The 22,916-nt window shown below is 50.4% G+C and overlaps 1 protein-coding gene across 1 annotated transcript in view; it reads right to left on the bottom strand.

Annotated features, from left to right (window-relative positions):
* Positions 1 to 22,916, bottom strand: part of GLI3 (GLI family zinc finger 3) — a 266,586-nt gene that overhangs the window by 229,502 nt on the left and 14,168 nt on the right. Inside the window, exon 2 of the mRNA XM_056806255.1 lies at positions 20,085 to 20,249. Coding sequence (XP_056662233.1) covers positions 20,085 to 20,208 — 124 coding nt within the window. The 5' untranslated portion in view covers positions 20,209 to 20,249. The remainder of the gene's footprint in view (positions 1 to 20,084; positions 20,250 to 22,916) is intronic.

Here is a 22,916-nt window from a genome sequence, read left to right as displayed (position 1 = left end):
TTTCATTTGTATTTCTCGGATCAGCAATGATCTAGAGGATGTTTTGATGTGACTCTTTATCCCCAAACTGTCTGTTCCTCTCTTTTGCCCTTTATCCAGTGGGGGGTGGCTCTTCTTCCTCTACGTTTGGCAAAGTTCGCTCTGTATTTGAGACGAGAGAGCTCTCCGAGAGACTAGCCATGCAATTCTTCTCCAGTGGTTTGCTTTCCTTGTAATCTAGGCTACATTATTTGAATTTGGGCGTTTAAAAATTCATGTCATCACAAGGATCCACGGTCTGTCTCACCCTGTTCTTCCTCTTCTCTTTAGTCACAAATTCCTGTTCCCGGCACGTCTAACGTAGCGTCAGATGGATCAGATTTGCTTAGACCTCCTCTATGTGTACGTCATGCGGCCATTTGGCTCTTCTGTGGGTTAAAGCGTGGAAGATACGGCTCTACACCTAACCTCTCCAATTGCTCTCCGTTTTCCCAATAATCTTAGCAAGTAGTGAATGCTTAGCCCCAAACGTGGATATTTGCTTTTGTGGACTCCACGGCTCTCTAGTCTCTTATTCCTGTCTGATGAATGCCTGTTCTGTTCCACTGATCTTTCTATTTCTTAGTGAGGACCAGCTAATTTGGGTAATGACTGCTTTATAATACAGTTTCAGATGGAGTATGGACTGCGAGTGCTCCTTCCTTTACCTTTTTTTTATTAAAACCCTCACCTTCCATCTTGGAGTCAATACTGTGTATTGGCTCCAAGGCAGAAGAGTGGTCAGGGCTAGGCTATGGGGGTCAAGTGACTTGCCCAGGGTCACCCAGCTGGGAAGTGTCTGAGGCCAGATTGGAACCCAGGACCTCCCCTCTCTAGGCCTGGCTCTCCATCCACTGAGGTACCCAGCTTCCCCCTCCTTTACATTTCTTAAATGAATTCTTCTGATGTTGTTGACATTTTCCTTCCACAAAGCTAGCTGACCTCTCCATCCCCTTCCATTTCTAAAGCTCACTGATTCTCTGGGGCCGAGAGTGGAGCTGAAGGGCAAAGGGACAGATGGACTGGAAAGGAAGAGAGCTTTCAAAGCGCCCCGACGGGAAAGGGGTGCAGCCGAACACCGAAGGGATTCCGAGGGAGGAGCCAGGTGAGCGCAGGGACGCAGCTAGGCTGAACTCGTCTCCTCTGCTAACTTCAGCCTAGGTTCCCCTCTGCCACCCCTGAGCAACAGCAGACCCACAACCTCCTGGGCCCTCACACCTGCCTTTGGCAGCTCAGAAGGGGCGCAGCTTCTCGTTTCACCCAATAACCTAGCAAAGGAGCTTCAGCATTCTGCTCGCTTCTTCTGCCAGTCAGCCTGTGCTATGCACCAGATGGGAAAGGCGCTGCTCTACTCACCGGCAGCACCAAAAGTGAGGAACAAAGGGCCCGAAGGGAGGACGGTTCCGTTGGACTCTGGAGTGTGGATGCTCGCTGTGCCAGCTCTGTCTGATGGGCTCAGGGCTCTGGAGTGCCTCTTTGAGCCTTGATTTCAGGGTCTCGGTCTTGGACGGGCGGCTATTCGGGGCTCTTTGGCTTCCCACTTGGAAGGCGCCCCACACTGCTTGGACGTCCCTTGATGGAATAAGCGCTAGCTCACCCCACGCACATAATCTGCTTTCACTGAAAGGGGGATCTCAAGAGCACCAGGTCTGTTTTGTTCTGCCAGCAGGGGCTAGGCTGTCTCTGCCCCATCCGCCGGCGGCTCTCACTCCTGTACTGCAGGGCTTGATTGCCCCTCTCCATGAGCCGCTCAGATGTCCATTCCCAGTGGGCCAGGAGGTTTGTGTGCAATCAGATTCCCTCCTCCTGTTCCGGGGGGCAAAACCGTGTGTTTTCTATGGCATGCAGCCCCATACACGCCCCAGGCAGAAACTGAGCCAGACTCTGGGCTCATTAATCAGGCACAAAAAGAGACAAGATGGCGGCACTTTTCTAAGGCTTCTTCCTACCTGAGCTCAGGTGGGGTCCTGATTTTCCCCTTTAAAGATGATAACAAAAGCACAAATCAATGAGCATAAAAGGACACCTCCTGGCGGCTCTGCTGCTCCGCTGCCCACCCCACCAGCGACTAGACATTCCCCATCTAAGATTACTTCCTGTTTACAGCGTAGCCATCCTACAGATTCCCAGTCATCTTCACGCTGTCTCTGCCAAAAGGCTGTGAGCCCCCTGAATACAAGGATTGCGCTTGTGTCATTCTTTGTGCTATTTCCAATGTTAAACTTAGTGTCCAGCCTCTGTTCTTGTTGTTGTTGAGGCATGTTTCAGGCCCATCCAACTCTTTGTGACTCAGTTGGCCAGTTGGGGTTTTCTTGGCCAGGATACTGGAGTGATTTGTCATTTCCTTCTCCAACTTATTTTAGAGATGAGTCATTGAGGCAAACAGGATTAAGTGACTGGCCCAGGATCACAGAGCTGACAAGTGTCTGAGGTCAGATTTGAACTCATGAAGATGAGTCTTCCTGACTCCAGGTGAGTATTCTCTCTACTGTTCCTCCTAGCTATGAGAAGGGGTTTCGGAGAACATCTAACCCAACCCAGTCCCTATCCTGCCACTCTTTCCGTTTTATATAATAGGAAATGGAGTTCCAAAGAGAGGAATGCAATGACTTGCTCATCTGGGATCATAGAGGTAGTCAGTGGCAAAAATGGGATTCAAATTCAGGCCTTCCGCTTCCTACTGTGATTTTTGCCCATGTCAAGAACAAGAGGAAAATGACCAAAGGACAGCATCAAAGTCCCTTCTGATGACTCGGTGACTCGACCTCACCCCGAGGGTGAGTCAGGTGGAGCATCTCTAGCCAAGCCTGCTAATGGCCTCTTGGCTAGCTCAGTCCAAAGGTTCACAGCCCCCACAAGTCACTCCTGGTTTCTGTATTTGAGTCACGGTGTCAAGTTTCCAAAGCCCATTCCCCCTTGCTATTCTATGGGGCAAATGGGCAAGCTCAGCATGGCCGCCATATTGAATCAAAGCTTCACGAGAATGGGGGAGGTGACTGCCCTAGAGTCCCACGACTTAGAGCTGATTCCCAGACTGACGCTCTTTACAGACCCAGCCCTGTGGTCATCCTCATTCTGCCCCTGCGCAGAGCTCATTTAAGTCAATGCAGGAGAGCCAATGCCGAGTGTGGGGTGGTCTTGAAGGGGAAGGATGAGGTGAGGAAGGAGAGCGGTCCAGGAAGGGGGCCCAGCAGGAACAAAGGAATGTCTGTGGAAGAATGAAGGATACAACTAGGGGAACAGCCAGCCGGACTGACTGGCTGCCGTCTAGAGAAGTGAAGGCAGGGTCATGGAGGGTCCAGAGGGTGGCCCGGAGGACTCCCTGGTGCGCTCATGAGGCACCGACCCTGAAAACCACCACCAGGATCTCTGCTGGCTCAGCACTCTCTGATCCCACTCTGAACCTCAGGGGACAATCAATCCGCCCGACCAGGACCAGGGTTGTCCTGTCCCTCTTGAGGAAGGCTCGTACAACTGGCAAAGAGCAAAGGCCCGGTGTCGGGAGACTAGAGGTCTTTGTCCCTAAAGTGCACAGGAGGGCCGGCCTCTGCCAACCTCAAACTCGTCCCCACTTATCAGTCTCGGTTTGGCTCAGCTGAGCCAAGAGCCAAGGTGACAGGAAGATCCTGAGGCTGCCTCCAGGAAGCACAGATGACCAGGGGGAAAAGGAGCCTGCTTGAAGGCCAGGCCAGGGACGGCTTTCTCCACTTGGCCCTACTACAATGGAGCAGGCAGGACCGTATTTAAAAGCTTCTAGACCCAGCTTCAAAGTATTTATGAGTTCAGATACAAGCTGGTGGACGTTGAATACTTCTTCAATGCGTCAGTGAGTTTGTGGTCCCAGGCTGGGGTAGGCGGGCTGCACAGGGGCTCACCTGAGAGGAAGCCAGGCCTAGAGGTGGGAGGTTCTGGGTTCCAATCTGGCCTCAGACACCTCCCAGCTGGGTGACCCTGGGCAAGTCACTTAACCCCATTGCCTCGCCCTTACTGCTCTTCTGCGGTAGAGTCAGGACTGATTCTGAGATAGAAGGTAAGGGCTATGTTTAAAAGGTGGTCCTGCCATCGATGCCAACTGCGTTCCATCCACACATCCCCATCCTTTAGGACTCTTCTTCCATCGCCTCCTACAGGATCCACAGGGGAAGGGGTGGGGACTTCCTTTCTTTGGGAACCCGACATCCATAGTCCCAGGAGCCTGGGGACCATCCAGCTGTTCTCCCTCAGGCTCCTTCCAGGACCACTTCCTTCTTCCTCAGTGGCATCTCCCCGGTTAGCTTCCCAGACAAAAGAGAGCTTGTAGCCTAAGCATGTGCTCCATTGCCTCAGTTAGTGCCCCATAATCATAAGCCGCATCACTTAGCTCTAATGCCCCAAAGAGGGGCTGGGAGAAGGCTCAGGCTTCCTCTTCCCATTGTCAGCTCAAGGTGAGCCTTTAATTCATGAAAACTCGTTTTTTCCCATTTTACCTTTTGACTCCAAAAGACAAATTCAGAATAATGGATGGAAGCTGCAGAAGGTGAGCTTGATGTCAAGAAAAATCGCTGACAACTAGAGGGAACCAAAACCGAAGGGACTCCTCATCACTGGGGGTCTCCAACGACAGCTCCCGGAGGGCAGGCACTGTCTCGCCTTTCTTTCTCGCCCCAAAGCCTAATGTTCATTGATTGAATGACGGATGGCCACCCATCCAGACCTCACTGAGCCCCCAAGAGGCTACCCTCTGCATGATGAATATTCTCTTCTATTCATGCAAATGGTGGCCCCTGTGGTTAGTCACCCATCACTGTCTACCTACTATGTGCTCGTTGGGGGCTGGGCTTGCAGCATAAGAGAGGCAAAAACGGACGCCCTCAAACCATGGCTTCCAAACGTTCAGTGGACCCCATAGAGATGCATGCCCAAAGGGGCAAGAAGGCAGAGGCAGCTGCAGTCGAGCCTACGCCTTCCACCTGGCATCACTAGGGAAGGGGGCATGGGAGGCGCTAAGCCTTGGGAGGAGGGATGGCAGAGTGGACCCAGGATCCCAATGGTCTGCTTGGGAATGGTGAACGTCCTGGCCTGGGACACCTCATCCATCCATGGGAGCCACAAGGAGCGACCTCACAGCACACACGGAGGAGCTAATGACTCTTCAGAGTTTGGCAAACCGCAGAGCCGTGTGGACTTCCAGGTCAGGCTCAAGAAAATCCGGGGGTTCCCCAGGGAAGCTCCAGAATGGGGTGGGGTGCAGAACAGACAGCATGAGCCAAGGCAGAGAGACAGCAAGGGAGAAGCCAGGGCCCGCTCCAGGTGGGGCAGGCAGGCCGGCCACGGAGGGAGGGAAAGAGGGCGAGAGGAGAGAGGGCAGGCTGGCAAAGGCCAGGCTCCGGGTTCGACCTTATTCCTTGGATAACAAGGAACTATTACAAGTGGGGTGGCTCCATCCTCCAGGACAAAAAGAAGATCCCGTGTGGGGCTAAGTCGGGGTGGGGCTGGCAGGCACCCAGCCCAGATGCCAGGGAGATCCCTCGAGGTGCGGGGCACTTGGGAGCCGGCCAGGAAGGAGTCAAGGCCCCTCCGAGCTTCCACAGGCGTGTTCCTGCGCTCTTCCCTAATCCCACTGTCAACAGACAAGGACAGACAAGGAGCAGCTCCAAGCGCCCACTTCTCTAACTCCCTCGGCTGGGTCCTCCGCCCTAAGCACGCCATTGGGAGAGCCTGCAATGCCCGTAGAAACGCCGGCGGTCACCCGCTGGTCCCTGGGAAGAGAGGACGAGATGGGACTCCCAGGCTTCTTGGAGATGCCGTGGAGGCATGCGGGAGGGAGAGCGCATCCTCCGCCAGAGGACCTGCTCAAGAGCTACCTCCCAGGACGTCGCCTTCTCTCAGCCCCGGCCGTCCCTGCCGCTCCTCCTCCTCCTCTGGCAGAGCCTCAGCCGGGGGCGCCCCCGTGTCTGCACCCTGCCCTGCGCCATGGCAGCCCCGGCCATCCCGGCCCTTCCCAGCACGGCTCCCTCCATGTCTCCGCACGGGAGGCAAAGGCGCGGCGTCTGCTTTGGCTTCCCAACCCAGATGGGGCAGACGCGACCCCGGCCGGCGGCCCAGCCATCCCACGCCTTCCCCAAGAGCTGGGAAACCCCCCCGCGGGCTCCATGGCCGCCTCGTGCCAGCACCGGCCGCTCCCGCTAAAACACGAAGCCGAAGCGAGGCCGAGCCCCCGGCACACGCGCCAGAGGCTGTCAGCGAAGGGGGCCTCCGAGACCTCCAGCCCAGAGCCTTTGTCTTCTAGATGGAGAAACTGAGGCACGGAGAGGCCGCCTGGGTAAGTGGAGAAGCCCGTGGTCCCACTCGGGAACTCTGCCACCGGATCCAGGGATGTGGCGGCAGCAAGTCCTTTTCCTGCCACACGCACACACATTCACGCACACACACACACACAATACACACATGCACACTCATGCACACACACACACACTCATGCACACACACAATACACACGTGCACACATGCACACACACCTCACAATATCGTTTCCCCCCTTTAGAGGGAAGACGAGTCACTTACAATAACACTAAGGATGGGGCATTGGGGACGAGCAGGAGAAGCCTGAACAGGACAGTTGGAGGGAGAAAGACAAGGCCACGAGGACCCCAGATGGAGGGTGGCCTGAGTGGGCGCCGATGAGACAAAGTCAGAGGCACCCCACGCTGCAGAGGCCGGTGACCTCGGGGGAGTCCTCAGTCCCTGCCTCTCTCTCCCGCTTTGGGAGCTGGTCAATGGATGGCCACCAGCAGGAAGAGGACAAACGCCTCAACGCCGCCATCCTCATCCCTCCCTGGAAAGAGCTGCCCAGCCTTTGAGAGAAGCAGCCCAGCAGAGCTCTGGTGGCCCATCGGGCCGCCTTCCTCCCAGGCTGGAATTCAAAAGGCCTTTTAGGCTGCACCCGGGCTAGAACGTCCCCCTCTGCCGCTCAGTGGCCGCCCTCTCTCTGACCCAGGAGCACCCTCCCGGCCTCGCCTGCTCCCCTCCTAGAGAGGCCCCCCTCTTTTCTCCTGTCCCCACAGGGTCTCGCTGGCAGCTCCCTAAAGTCCTGCCCTCCTCGCCCCGCTCCTCAAGCTGGCTCGGCGCCCCTCTCACACACACATACACACACACACACACTCACACACACACACACATACACACAATACACACATACACATACACATACACACACATACACACACACATACACACAATACACATACACACACTCACACACACATACACACAATACACACATACACACATGCACACACACATACACACACACACACACACACACACACACACACACACACACGATTTCTTGCCCCAAAGACCTGGATTTCCAGGTTCTCGTCTCGACCCCCTGGAGCCCCCCTCGGCCTCTGCTCTGTGAGGCCCGGCCGGATCCCCGCACACGAGCTGCCCCCTTGTCCCAGCCAAAGTTCTAAGGGCAGCCCAGCCTCCCTCTCCCTCCATTGTTTGGCTTCCCCCCTGCCCTCCCCGTCGGGTTTAAGGAATCCAGCGGAGGCTCCGGAGAGCCGAGGAGCCGTGTATTATCTCCCTCATCAGGTGATCAATGATTTCATTAATAAGACAGATAACGACACTGTCATATCACGGGCTCTCTTATGAAGGATGGCGCGGGCGCCCGGCTCCATTTCCCAGGGTCCGGCTTCTCGCTGGCAGCTCGGACTCCATTCAATATTTTCCACAGACAGAGAAAAGCGAAAATCCATTTTGAAACCAATTTCAATTAGGACCCAGAAGCTGTTATCACAGGTGTCGCAGAATGGGCCGTAAGTGGAAATGTCGCCTATCCATTCTGGAATGAAACCTTATCAGGGGCTACAAAGATGGCTGGGGACAGCCTATCTGTAAATTACTTTTCGTCCTGTGTTAACTCAACCTTACTTCTGTCATATGGGATTCTCACCGTCCCCTCGCAATCAGCTCCTGACGAAGGAGGCCCCGCACCGGCCGGGGACCCCAGCCCGGCCCCGGAGCCCCTCCAAAGAGCACAAGGAGAAGTCGGGGAGGGGAAAGAGAGGCCGCCCGTCTCCACCCACTGCATTCCTGGTGATTTTCCAATTGCCCAGTGAGGGGAAGGCCCAGTTATTTCATTAATTCAGCACCCAAGTCGTAAGGCTTCTTTTCTCACATCTTTCAGGCCCCTTTTAGCAAATTATCCCATGACGGCGGATTTATTCAGTCAAAGACCTTGGACTTTGAGACGCAACAAAAGAATCAAGAGACTTTCTGGTCCACCTGCCTCGCGAATGATGAGGCAGGGAAAAGTCTCCCCCAGAGAAAGCAATCAAACCTTTGTGTGGCACAGTCGGACCTTTTCAACTGTCAGCCAGGAAAGCAGGAAAGGAGATGAAAGAACTCGGGCTGAAGCTCCCATTTACAGAACCATGTGGGAATGGTCTCCGAAGATTTCATAATTGGGATGGAACTCAACTTTCTACAACTGAAGGGGAAAAATACACGAAAAAGAGCAGCGGAGAGAAGGAAGAGGCCAAGAAAGGGAAGAGAGAGACAGAGAAAGGGAAGGGGCCGCCGCCGTTCAAGGAAGTCAGCTCAGCCCAGGAAGAACTTTTCATAGAAATCTCTTCTGTTTGATATGCACTCCTGCGGCGCAAAAGCAAAAGGGAGGGGGAGGGGAGGAAGGCATTTTTTCAAGGGAAATTTGAAGAGCCCCTTTTTTCTCCTCGCCCTGAAAGAGCTCCATTCTGCCATTTTTATTTTAACAACACAAAAAAGAAGCAAAGCAGCGACGATGACGGCTTCCTCGTGCTGGAGGCAAAATTTCCATCTAAATTTTCTTTTTTCTATTTTAACTACTGGGAGCCCGAGATGAGTCCCTGAGGTGGAAACTCCAAATGGGAAAGAAACCCCCAAATCGACAGAAGTTAGCAGGGCGCCCTACCTCCTGGGAGATGTTTGTCAAGAGGCTGTGGGCCATCTACAAAGATGGGCCAAATGCTGGAAGAGAAAAGATCTTGTCCCAGCCATAACACAATGTCCAGTTTCTGCTCGAACTGAAAGAACTAAATGTGTACACACACACACACACACACACACGCACACATAAACACACATGCGTGCACACACACATACACACACCCCTACAACAACTTGTAAAGAACACAAAGCAAACAAAGAATCGCACCCAAGTGCTCCCCTGGTAGCCCTGTTTTAACACGGGCCAACACACCCTTCAGATATTATCCATTCATTCAGTAAACATGGGCTAGGTGCTGGGAAATGGGCTGGGCACGGGAAGGGTTGAAACTCTTTTCAGGCATGCATGAGCTATGCTCTCGTGGAACTTACTATTCTGCGTGTGGAGTTCAGTGACTTTGGGAGCTTTCCAGGAGTTGGAAACTCCATGTTGTGGCCGCCATGTTTCCCTTAGATCATGCTCAGGAACCAGCATGGACAGCAGTGCCGTGTTTCTTGCACAAGTCCCACTGAGGGGAAGCCCATGCTCCAAGGAATTCCCGAGGCACAACTTAGTTTGGGAGATGCCAAGTTGCTGCAAAATTCTTTGTTACTGAGATCTTTCCCTCCCACCATGAAGAAGCCTTCCATTCCTGAAGACACTGTTCTGACAAGCCATTCATAATATTGCCACATCAATATTCTTTGGGGATTACTTTTGTGAAAAAAAAGGTTCAAGTAAATAAATTTAAAGGATCATAGAAAAAAGCTTATACTACAAAGCCATGACGTTCTCTTCCCTGAGTATGGTAGTGTGCATGGCCATGGGTAAATCATTTAACCCATTGTGCCCCCAAGCCACTCTCTAAGAAATAATTATAGAGCAATTGCCAACCGGACGCTCTTGAAGGAGTGTTCACATTGGGAATTCCCCATAATAAAATCTCAGGTCTATGTACCCCCCCAAAGAGATTAGAAAAGGTCAGTGCTCGCCGGTGCCCACATCCTCATCTAAAGGCTGCCGAAATGTAAGTACTTGGTCTGATTTGGTTGTTGTGCTTCGTGATATTTTAGTATCGTCTGTGGTTCGATATGGTGCTCTTCAGTGTCTGTTTTCTTGAGTCTCTTGAAATCACTTCTTCTGAGTCTTCTCATTGAGCTACCATTTAGTATTACTTAATTAATATTCTGTATTTATATGCCCTGGTTCATTCTCGTCTTTACGGGTCTGAACATAATGTCCTCCATTGAGCCCAGAACCACTATGAACCAAGTATTCCGGGCATTATGAAGCCTATTTAACAGGCAGGAGTTGAAGCTCAAAGAAACCAGCCATTTCACTTGCTCTTTGCAACAGAGACAGTAAGCTTTGAATTCACTTTCTCCTCACTCCAGGTGCAGCTCCCTAGCCATTAGACCACACTGCCATTGCTATTCCCTGAAAGTTGGACATATGGATTATTTCAAGGATTTTGCCATTATGAATCAAGATATGAACATTTTGCACATACTTGTCTCTTCAAAGTATCTTCTATTCACTTATCTGTCACACCTCCATCCAGTCATAAAAGAATAAAGGCTCCTCGTGGACAAGGACTCTTTTTTTGCTGCTCCTTTATATATGCCTGGTGGGGAATACAGAAGCTTGGGCAGAGCAGACAATCAATAAACACCTCTTGAAGTGGAGGAAATTGATTTTATTTTGATCCTGCCAATAACATCCTTTAGATCATATACTAATACTGGGACCACTTGGTGAAAAGGAAAAAATGCCTCTGGGACATTGCTGAGACATTCTCTTTCCACAGAAAACCATTCTCTTTTTGGATTGTGGGCAGCAACTTGATATGGCAGAAAGAAAGGGTGTTGGATCTAGAGCAGAGGAGTTCGGGGCAAATCCCAGCTCTTCCAGTTACAAGCTTGGGACATTTGACATGTAACTGAAGGCATGTGGACCTCAGGCTTGTTGTCTTTCAAACAAAGGTTTTTGACTAAGTGGCCTCTGAGAGAGAAGGAGGAAGGAAGGAAGGAAGGGAGGGAGGGAGGGAGGGAGGGAGGGAGGGAGGAAGGAAATAAGGGAGGGAGGAAGGAAATAAGGGAGGGAGGGAGGGAGGGAGTTAGGTAGGAAGGAAGGAAGGAAGGAAGGAAGGAAGGAAGGAAGGAAGGAAGGAAGGGAGGGAGGGAGGAAGGAAATAAGGGAGGGAGGGAGGGAGGGAGGAAGGGAGGAAGGAAATAAGGGAGGGAGGGAGGAAATAAGGGAGGGAGGGAGGAAGAAAGGAAATAAGGGAGGGAGGGAGGAAGGAAGGGAGGGAGGGAGGAAGGAAGGAAATGAGGAAGGGAGGGAGGAAGGAAGGAAGGAAGGAAGGAAGGAAGGAAGGAAGGAAGGAAGGAAGGAAGGAAGGAAGGAAGGAAGGAAGGAAGGAAGGAAGGGAGGAAGGGAAGGAGGAAGGGAGGAAGGGAGGAAGGAAATAAGGGAGGGAGGGAGGAAGGAAGTCTTTCAAGAATACATTGGGATCAGAGAAGACATGCCCACTATCAATGATGCATCCCTGAGTGCCTACAATATTCTAGGACAGTGCAAAAGAATTCATTCAATAGCCAAATACAGGAGACAAACTTTTGCCTTTCCAGGTAAATGGGCTCTTCCCAAGACCTTCATCACTGCCCCCAACCCCAAGCCCCGTATTTATGGATTTTAGCTCAAATCATCTCCAAAGGCGTTAGGAGGGAATTGCTGGTGACCGAGAATTCAGCAGCACTTGCTTTGAGCCACAGTGTCCAAAAGCTCAAAAAGCATTCTGCCTGGCCAATCCCAGAGCCATTTACTTTGACCCATAAACGTCAAACAATTTGGAAAAGCATAAGCTATGATATAAGCATTGGCTATTATCATGATAGGAAATGTCATTGCATGCCCATTTCTCTGGCCTAGCAATGATGCCACGGTCCCTCCAACCACCTCACAACTCATGCTACTAAGCACACGGCAGGCTGGATCTGATGCTCGGCTCATCACTGCCCAAGAATAAGAGGTCCCGAAAACAGACTCTCAAAATTGAAGACATGATCACAAGCCTTTGCACTTAGAATTGTAAATAGCTCCTTTTCAACAAGGATTCCTGATGCTCAGCCAATGAGTCCTTCCAAGATTCTTCTCCTTTCTTCAGGCCACTGAAAGCTCATTTAGAAGGAAGATAAAGAAGCCATCCTTACTGCCCCCCCCCATTATCTTAGTGACTACGGGCCATCCTTTCGAGAGATGGGCAAACCTGGCCTCGTTTACCATTCGTCAAACATCTTGAACTATTTTTCAAAACACTTTGAGTTCAGCAAAATTCAAAATGTCTTTCGCCAAGCCCTTTCCCCCTTAATTTCTAAGCCCATGTGTATTTTAAAGTAAATGCACTCCGTATGTTTCTGATTCATTTATACTTAACTCATCAAAATGGTTTTTTGAAAGACCTATTTCATCTCAGAAAACCTTTTCTGCCTATCTCCTTTGAACCAGGAAATGGGATTGTGGCCAAGAGGGAAAGAAATAGATAAGCTTAAAGAAAAAAAAAAAAACTTAGGAAGTTCAGTGAGCGAGAGTGAGCATGCTCCCACACCAAATTCTTTCTAGGGGCAGGAATTCAGTAGAGGCATGGCTAATAGTCGGTGGTGTTTCCTGATGGCTAACGACCTCTGAACTCTGACCTCTCAGCAGAACCTTGAAGGATTTTCCTCCTCACAGTGAGGCGAAGAATGAGTCTAGTGATTAACACCTATTTTATAGATAGCTTGAAAGCTAGGGCAAGGCCAGGCACTGAGCAAAAGTTAGAACAGGAAATGTGTCTCCTATGAAGCTGCAGACCACTAAATACTTTTCTCTTGTAAACCTCAAAGAGTCATTTTTAAAGAGCCGAGGTGAACCTCGCCCTTTTTGGGAAAGAATCAAAGCGCAGACAACTGAACTTCCTCTCCTTTTATTAATCCATCAACCTCGGTTTCACATTGCATCACCATTAGGATTCTAATTTCTGCTTTCTATCACTTTAAGGTATGGTCTCAATAACAAGCTGATCCTGCTAAAGGGCTTCAAGTCTACAGTCAACATACGTTTATAATTAGGGCTTTTTCTTCCCCTAACAGCAGAGTAACGGGTTAATAAGAAATATCAGATTACACTGGGAAAAGCTCACAGGTCAAAAACGACACAAAAAACCAAATTGAAAATAAGCACCAGCCCGGCGGACACTCGGGCCCCTGTGGTAGCTGGCCAGGCCATCCAAAACGGGGAGAAAACAGCCTTTTGATTGACTGACGACCTGGACGGGCAGCCAGAAGCTGAGGACTGAAGGAATCTAAGTCGGATGCCAGGGCAGTCCTCCTTGAATCCATTCCCAAGAATATGGGGTGGCAGAGTGGAGAGATGGGATGGATTTGGGAAGATTCGGAAACAATGGGCGACTACAAAGACTCACTGAGGTCACGGGTCACCAAGGCTCGCTCTCCAGGCAAAGGAAAACTTGCAACGACAAAGAATTGAGCCACCTAAAACTGGTCCACAGATTTCTCAAACGACTCCCAGTAATCTCAAGACAAGAAAATCGTTCTGGTACCCCCAACCCAAATGTAAACTAGTCAGACTAACACAGACACACGGCATCACACATGTTACGTGCTCATTCGGTAGGAGGCAAAGACCCAAGGAAAGAACCTCCATTGTCGAGGAGAAATGGGATCCCACGTAGTCCCAGTTAAGTAAATAGAAAATAGAGACAAAATCATTTCAAGAGGGAGAGAGCCATCGTGACTGGGGAGGGGGGACAGGTGCCAAGACAGGCCTCCCAACAAGTGGCACCTGGCAAATGCATCCAGTGGCATCAGCCTCTGATTGGGGGAAAGCCTTTTGATTAACCCAGTCCTTAATTGGCTTGTTTAAACTTACAGAACAAGTTCTTAAAGATCCCAGAACAAAGCAGAGCAGGCATGGTTTCCACGTGGGTCTTTGAAGTTGTGATGGGCCCAGTCCGAGATTTCAAGCTGGAAGGCCACGAGATCAAATCCCTCATTTTACAGCTGAGAAAATGAAACCCCAGCGATTCATGGTACCGCAGGAGGGAGCAGAACCTACTTCTGTGGAGCCCCAGAGCAAGGCCTCAATCTGCCAGGTACATGATTTAAAAAGTGGGATTGCAGTAGCTTACATGTTTAAAACAATGCCTTGGCAATGGGGGGGGGGGGGGAAGAGAATGGGGAGGGTTCCTGGAGGCCTGGCTTTGGACGGGGAGGGATGGAGGAGGTCATCTAGTCCAAGACCCTCATTTTACAGATGTTTCAACAGATCGCCAGAGAACTTCACTGACTGCCTCCAAGTCACACAAGGAAGAAGTGAGATTTGAACAGTTATTGGATTATACATCAAAAAAAATCAAGGGAAAACTGTTCAGATGATGAACAAATGAAGGAAGGAAGGAAGGAATGAAAGGCTATTCATTAAGCATTTCCCATGAGCAAAGCCCTGGGCTGAGAGCTCGAGGGAGAAATCCAGAAGCCAGTTGTTGCCTACTTTCCAGAAGCTTCCATTCGAATGGGAAGAGAACAAACACCCAGAGAAGTTTGGAGTGAATGTTTTTTTAAAATCCTTTTGGAATGGAATGAGGCGGAATTGGTGCGATTCTGGGCTATTCCACAAACAGGTATGCAACCGGAGGTAAGTCACCTCCCCTCTGGACCTCTTGTCTTCATCTGTAAAACACTAGATTCAGCCCAACTCGTCTGAAAGAGCACAGCGCTGAGCGGGACGGCAAAGCCATCTGGGCCACAGCTCTCGGGAGAGGGGAGCACAGTGACCCCGGATCACATGGCTAGGACAGGGGAGCCCAGGTTCTAAGCAGAAAGCTTCGGAGGCCACGGATCACTTTGTTACAGCTTAGTGACACGTCCGCCTTCGGTCCAAGTTCTGTGTTTTCCGGGGTTTCTAATGGAACTCTCCGGATGGGGCCTTATGAGGGCAACGCCAGCAGGGCCCTGACCTGTGCTATCTGGTGGGGCTCAATAGCTTTTTCTCTTTTCTGGATCCTCAACAGAGCCACTATCACAAAACATGTGTGTTTTACCAAACAAGTAAATAAATCTCATCGTTGCCCTCGCCTACAACTGCCTGCCATCTTGGAACAGCCGGCGTTGCCCCAGAGCCCTGCCCTGTACATCCAGGCCCCTCAGAGCCTGCTGCAAGCTTCCATGGGACGTGCCCTCTTCCAGGCGTTCCCCAGGGAATGGGCTCGTTTGGGAGCACCGCTTCAGAGTCCCAATGTCGGGATCGCCTCCCAGGCTCCCTCCAGCCTCTCCTAAATGAGAGCCAAACGCCAGCTCTGTTTGGTCTTTAAAATCCTTCACAAGCCGGCTTTATCCCTTCACGATGCCCGTTTCTCCCCTCATCTAGGGGACCTTCTGGCCAGACTGGATTTCTTGCCGCTCACCATCCGCCCCCGTCCATCTCGGGCTCTCCTGTCCTCTGCACTGGCTGCCCTGACTGAAGCGTCCGTCCTCCCCACCTCAGGCTCTGCCAACCCCTCCGTCCCTGTGTGCCTCCCAGCAAGCACGAACCGCCGCCACCTGACGCTTTCTGATTCCGCCCGCGGTGGCCCCCTTTTCTGAGCCCATTTGGGAGTGTAGGTGCTGCTCCTCCCCCCCAACAGGAGCTCCCTGGAAAGGGAACAGCAGCCTTCCTGTGTGTCTGTGGCCTCCGGGGGCCGGAACTGTGTTTGGCCCCTCCTTGGGAAGGCGGAAGAGCCGAGAAAAGCACCCTGAGGGCAGGCACTGCTTCGGCTTCTTCTCCAAGGCCAGCGCGTAGGAGGGTGCCGCGCACACACAGCAGTGGTCAATAAGTGCTTGTTGGCCACATCAATGCTCCAACTGGACTGAATCCAGGCAGGCGTGGACGTGGTCAGGAACCCTGACGATAGCCAGAAGGCATCTAGCTTTGACCTGGAGGATTCCGGAGGGAGGCCACCCACAGCCCTTGCCTCGCCACTCTGGGACAACGGGGATGGGAGTTTCAACAATGGGAGCACCGCCTTCCTAAGTGATCCACGCCCCCATTCACCAGGAGCCCAGGGGGACAGGGACGCTCTCGTCTGTCACCGAAGAAAAGCAACAAAGAAAATGAATCAAACCCATTTTCCTCTTTCTTCCTTCCCAGGATTACAAGCTCTGCCGAAAACTCCCATTTCACGTTCATTTACTGGAGGGCATTTTTCTTGCTCCTTGAAAAAACGAATTCCATTTGTGCTTGCAGAGGATCTACAGCCCCATTCCGAAGGAGGCGCGCGCAGGCTTCTTGGAGCCCTTCCTAGATGGCTGTCACTCAATCAAGCGCTGCCTGAACAACTCCGCACTAACCAAGTCTCCCCAAAAGAAAGAAGGGGGGGGGGAGCTTTAGGAGGTGGCGGCTGTCACTGCCTGTCCTGGCAGAAGCTGACCAATAGGAGAAGGGGGTCAAACAAATGTCATTTCATTTCATCAACAAACCAACGATCGCTCATTGTACAGTCTCACCTCACTTAAAACAAAAACAAAAAGAATCTTTACATCTAATTCTGCCTCTGGAAGAATCAAGGGGCCAAATCAGAGAAGCAGAAGGGATGTCCGTCACCACCTAGTCCAGTGATTCTCAAAGTGGGATCTGGGGAATCCTTGAAGTCCCTGAGACCCCTTTTGTCATTATTCAGTCAATGGCTGAGCCTCCCCCCCCCCCCCCATTGTCTCCACAGTTCATGAGGTTTTCTTGAATTGAACTGAATTGTTGGTCATTTCCTTCCCCAAAGGATTAAGGCAAACAGATGTTAAATGACTTGCCCAGGTCACACGGCTAGTGTCTAAGGCTGGATTTGAACTCGTCATCCTGACTCCAGGACTAGCACTGAGCCATCCAGCTGCTCTGAGACCATTTCAGGTATCCACAAGATCCACAACATCAAAACCATTTTCATCATCACACTAAGACATTTTGATTTCTAATTGGCACCTATCGAGGGTTGTAGATCATGTAATCAAATCCTCTTGGGGATCCGGAATAATTTTCAAGGTTTCTTAAGACAAAAAGTTTGAGAGCAGCCGACACTGTCCAACGTACCTATGAAAGAAAAGTCCACCACGGGAGACCCAAGAAGCAGTCATCAAGCATCCACTTTGTGATCTCCAACGAGGGGGATCCAAGGATGCTTTGCTTTGGGGCGGCTGGGAGACAAAGCACGGGGATGCCCGGCTCCAAATAGCACAGTTCTGAATCCTCAGCAAAGGCCCAAAGGGACTCAGCTGGGGCCTAGAACATGAAAGCATTCTTAGACCAGGAGACAAGAGCAAAGTTACCTCTTGGTATGTAGTTTGGGGAGAGGAAAAGTAAAGCCATTAAAAAAAGAAGACGACGTCGCACCCCTTACCCTAGGCCTCAGGGGATCCCTCTGAAGAGGGCCGGATTGGGGTTGTAGAGGATGGGGGTGTGAATCCTGACTTAGCCATTTGGGCAAATAATTAAACTTCTGGGTGCTGCTATAGTTTCTTCAATGGGTGAAATGGAGAGAGATGGGCTCTCGATGGCCCTGAACACCCCTTTCATCTCTAAATCTATGAAGTCATGATCCTCCTCCAGACTTGACCTAAGAAAGATTCCGCACTACAACTGTCTCAACAAACGGTCCCTCGGTCTCTGCCTGAGTCTCTCTAAGGAAGCCGCTCACCACCTCCGGAGGGGGATGATCCATCTCCCTTCTGGAGAGCTGGAGAAGAAGGGTGGCTTCTTTCCTTCCTTTTTATTAAACACACTCTTGAGGCTTTTCTTTTTGGGGCGGGGGCGGAAAAAGACAATAAAGCACCAAATAAATTCCATTTCTCATGTTATTTTGAAGACAAAAAACAGAACAGAGCTCAATAGCTGCCTACCTTGAGATAACCACCTCTTCATGTCTTGAGAGAAGCCTGGAGCTTAGAGAGGGTAGGCCATTGGCCGAGAATCACAAAGCTAAGAATCGCTAGAGACAGAAGTCAAACCCTCGCCTTCTTGAGTCTATTCACTGTCCCATTTTGCTGCTCTTCTTTTTTCTCTCTGACTAGTTCTGTCCGTCTCTCGCTGCCCCAATTCTTCCTCCTTCCACCCTCTCTATCTCGTTCTCTCTCCGGAGAAGTAAAGCATCTATTTTTACATCGTTCTAAACGGCATAAAAGTAAAGAATTTTCCAAGTATCACCTCAGGATCTGAATTCTCATCCAATGAGTCTAAGGGGCCAGCGATGCCCGCCTCCCCCCATGCCACAGCAATCAAATCCACCTCGTGCACTCATCCAACTGGAAAACCACATGGAGATGAGAAACTGGAGGGGCACAAGCCGACCCATGGCAGGGAAGGTGGTCGGACCTCATGAGAAACAGTTTCTGATGCTCCATCCCAAAGTCAACGTGAGCTTCTTCAGCCTCCTCTAGACTTCCCCTACGACACTGCTGGACATGCCCTTTTCTCAAAAAGCTTCTAACTTACCCACCAAGCTTCAATGAAAGAGCCATCAACAGACCTAGGAAAATCGAAGCACTTTGTTTTGGTCTCCTCTTGGGATTTCATCAGGATCAGAAACTCCAGGGAAGGACAGGCTTTTGGTCATCCAGAGTAATGCCACTCTGCTCTGCAGCTCATGGGTTAGCACAGCTATTTGGGCACTGACAAGTAAAGTGACTTGTCCAGCATCACAAAGGCCTCATGGATCAGAAGCCAAACTTGAACCCATCTTCCTTCCTCCAAAGCTAACTCTCTATCCCCTACTCCCCATGAGTTCTCATTAGCAGTAAATAAAGCATAAGTGCACTGGAAGAGAGAGGGGAAGGAGAGAAAGAAAGAGAGGGACAGAGAGAGAAACAAAGTCAGAGAGAGCAATAGAGATGGAGAAGAGAGGAAGGTGAGAAAGAGACAAAAAAGAGAGACAAGAAGGAAAAAGAGAGAGAAAGGAAGGGAGACAGGAAAAGACAGAGAGAGAGACAGGAGAGAGCCATAGGGAAGAAGAGAACTAAAGACAGAGACAGAGGGCAGGAGGGGACTGTTCCTTTTCTGATGGAAATAGAAAACCTATTACCACAGACATCCCCAGTTCTAAAAATATCAGTTTTGCAAAGTGGATGATATGAATACAGTGGAGAGAGCACTTACTCTGGAGGCAGAGGACCTGAGTTCAAATCTTAACTCTGACACTTTCATGACCTTGAGTAAGCCAATTAACCTTTTTGGGCCTCCGTTTCCTCGTCTATAAAATGGGAATGTCAGACTAGATGGCCTTGAGGTCCTTTTTCACTCTACCCTCTACCCTCGGATTCCCAATATAATGTGGCATCAATCTGACTCCTTTACCCTAGTCATAAGGCATGTGAGGTGAGGGAATGGGGTAGTCCCCTTAAAATTCCAGAACACCAAATTCCCATTCCCGACAAAATCGCTTAATGAAGCACGAGATGGATCAATGGCACGTTTGCCAGAATGCGTATCCAAAAGACTTTGGGAACTTATTCGCAGTGGCCAGTGCTGGCACTGAGGCACTAACTCCTTTTTGAAAGTTTCATTAAAACTTGAAAAGCTCCCACTTAAGAATTGTGGGACAATTGAAGAGATTCCCGAAGTAAGCCAAACCCTCCCCGAAGACTTCCCAAACAACTCCTCAGGCCAGCCCAGTCTGAGAGCTCGGAGCGAAGCAGGCACTGCTAGGCTTCCTCTCCAGCGGCCCACTTTACTGGGGGGAAACCCTTCCACCAGCTGGGTGACAAGGCAACTGTTGTGTCTTCTGGAAAAACTCATTATTCAGGCCAGTGGCACAATGCTGACCATTTTGAACTCCTGCCAGACTAATCAGGATGATTTCCCAAATGCCAAAACAGGAACTTCCTATAAGAAATAACCTCTCGCATGTCTATCTCCAGTTAGAAGGCTGGGAAGGACAATGGTGCATCTGGTGTCAAAACAAGAATTGCTGAACCCTGCTCACCCTCCCCTCGGCCCCATCCTGCTCTGCTTCCTTTGTCTCTAGAAGGAACAGAGATCCAGGTGCAAAGGGCGCTTCACTGGGGACATGACAAATGGCAATGGCACGGGCACTCACCATTGGACGTGGTACTGGAAGCTGCCGCCTTCTCGCTGACATCTGCCCGAGTGGGGCATTTGGCGATGGGAGACTCCACTTTCTTCTTCTCGCTGGCTGTGGAATTGTGGGACTGGGCTTCCATGATGGCTTCTCACTCCATCAGCTCTCTCCAAGTAGGTATGCCTAGAGTCAACGAGAGCTCGGTCAGCTCCTCTCCCAAGACTGCCCCACTCTGCCCGGAGGAAGGACTCTTCCCCCTCAGCCAGCCAGCAGAAGCACCCTGGCCGAGGGAGCTGAAAGCCACCGAACTCAGTGAAGAGCCACTTACTTCTCCCTGGAGGAGTCGTCTAAGACAGGACGTCTCTCAATGAATGAGGCTCTAGGAAAAGGCTCCCAAGACCTGGGCTCAGCCTTGTGCTGGTCAGTATTTTTATCAACCACCCAGTGGCTGGAAACACCACATTAGCACAAGGAGGCCAAGCTCAAATCTCACTTCTGACACCTCCTGAATCTGATTTCCACTTCCTGCCATCTCCGAGACTCAGCTCAAATCCTGCCTCTCTTGGCCATTTAGGAAGGGGGAAGGGGCAAGAGGGAGAGAGAGAAAGAAAAAAGAGGGGGGGAGGGAGAGAGAGAGAGGAACAGGGATAGGGAAAGAGAGAGAGAGAGAGAGAGAGAGAGAGAGAGAGAGAGAGAGACTACCTGGCGTTTATATAACATTTTAAGGCTTGCAAAGCATTTTCTAATATTATCTCATTTTATCTGCAAAAAATCCCCAAGAGGTGGATGTTCATATCATCTCCATTTAACAGATGAAGAAACTGAGGCAGACAGAAGTGAACTGAATTGCCCAGTTACACAGCTAGGCAAGTGTTTACAGTTGGATTTGAACTCAAGTCTTCTAAACCACAGGTCCAATATTCTATCTAGTTTGCCATTTAGGTGCCATGCATGCACATGTGAACACATACACACTTGTGCATGTTGTGTGTTTGTTTATACTAGTTATTGGCATGCTCCTTGAAGGCAGGGGCTCTATTGTCCCTTTCTTTGACTCCCCAGTACTTGGCAGCATGTCTGGCTTACAGTAGGTCCTTAATCAGTATTTTCTGATGCTGAATGTGTTGATGGTGATGATGGTCAGGGCCTCCAGAGAACGGTTTATGAGTGGAAGTAGCCACATAAGACCCCTCTGCCTTGTTGGTAGAGGTTGTATTTTACAGCCAAGAAATCACATCCGGCCCTCCCCCACCACCCCAAAAAATCAGCAAATGAAACAAAGCCCCAGAGGGCCTTTTTAGCAAAGCTGGAAGGGTGGGCAGCCCAGCCGAGCAAAGTGAGAGATGGCAGATCAGTGTGCGATCGGGGCAGCCAGAGTTTGGCCTGATGGCCACCAAGGTCTTTGCCAACTCCACCATCCCTTCCTCCTCCATCTCCTTGGCTTTATCAGGTATCTGCTCTGTCACCTTCCCCAGAGAGCCTCAGGTCCTTAGGGCAGAGGTGATTTCCTGGGTTTATTTTCCTGTGCCCCTGGCACTCAATGCTTGTTGGGGCAATGAAAGGGAGTCCTCTCCACCACTCTCCTCCTTTCCACGCCATCAGCCTCAGCCATGCAGCTGCCTCTTGCCAGAAGATATTCCTCCCTCATCTAATAATAAGGCACATCAACACACATCCCAAGCCCAATGGAGATTTTGTCGCATTTCTCAGAAAGCCCAGAATCCCTCCCTTTTCAATTCTCTGCCCAACCCAGAAGCCAGAGTGGGATTCTAGCCTACGGGTCAATGGTCTGGCTCCCCAGCACCCAAGTATTTAAACTGCACAGTTCATCTTCATTCCAGCCCCCCAGCCTTTATCTTCTAATCTTTCTTAAAACATGCAAACATCTCCATTTGTTTGAGTAACACTTTGAAAATAAACAAAAAGGTGTTAGAACAGCACACTTTCCACTCTCCAAGGAAAGTTCAAGATTGCCCCCAGCATGGAATGGGATCACTTGCTTAGGAAAGCGAGGCCATGCTCCTGCTGGCCAGGGAGGCTGCCTTTCTCAAGCCCCTCTCCTCCTTTCTCTCCTCGTCTCATTTTGGTTACTTTTGGGGGGGGGGTGATATAAGGGCTAGGCTGAATAAGCAAAATGGGAGAGAGGCGCAGTCCTACTATAGAGCTCATGCTCAGTGTTTCCTGGCCATCATCCAGGGTTCTCCATCCTGAGGCCAGTGGACTCCACACCAGTCCAGGCAGTGTTCAGAAACCAGAGTCCCACCAAGTGTCAGCCTGATTGGTGTTGCCTTTACAAAGCATTGCATTGCCCATCTCCATGCCTTTGCCTAGGCTGTCTCCCATGCCTAGAATATATTCCCTCCTTATCGAGTCTTCCCCCAATTCCTAGCTTTCTCCAAAGCTCAGCTCAACTCTTATCTCCCATACTGATTTCCCCACTTAAGATGCTAGAGTCTTTCACCTAGAATTACTTAGAACATATATAGTTCTGCTTAATTTTCTCCAAATATATTGTTTTCCCCAGTAGAATTGTCAACATAGTAATGATGCCTATTGTGTGTCTGTTACATAGCAGTCACTAGGCTACAACATCCTTGAGGGCAGCTATTGTTTCATTTTGGCCTCTGCATCCAGTTCCTGAAACATAGTAGGTGCTTTAAAATATATATATGCTAGGCTTGGGGTAGCTGGGTAGCTCAGTGGATTGAGAGCCAGACCTAGAGACAGGATATAAGGTTCTAGGTTCTGCCTTGGAACCAATACTTAGTATTGTTTTTTTTTTTTTTAAGACAGAAGGCAAGGGGTTAAAAATCACTAGGTTTGAATTGAATTACTTAGCATGAGTAAAAT

The sequence above is a fragment of the Monodelphis domestica genome, chromosome 7 (assembly GCF_027887165.1).
Source record: "Monodelphis domestica isolate mMonDom1 chromosome 7, mMonDom1.pri, whole genome shotgun sequence".
NCBI classification, from domain to species: Eukaryota; Metazoa; Chordata; class Mammalia; order Didelphimorphia; family Didelphidae; genus Monodelphis; species Monodelphis domestica.
Note: the sequence above shows the minus strand (reverse complement) of the source record. Positions and strands in the feature narration are given on the sequence as shown.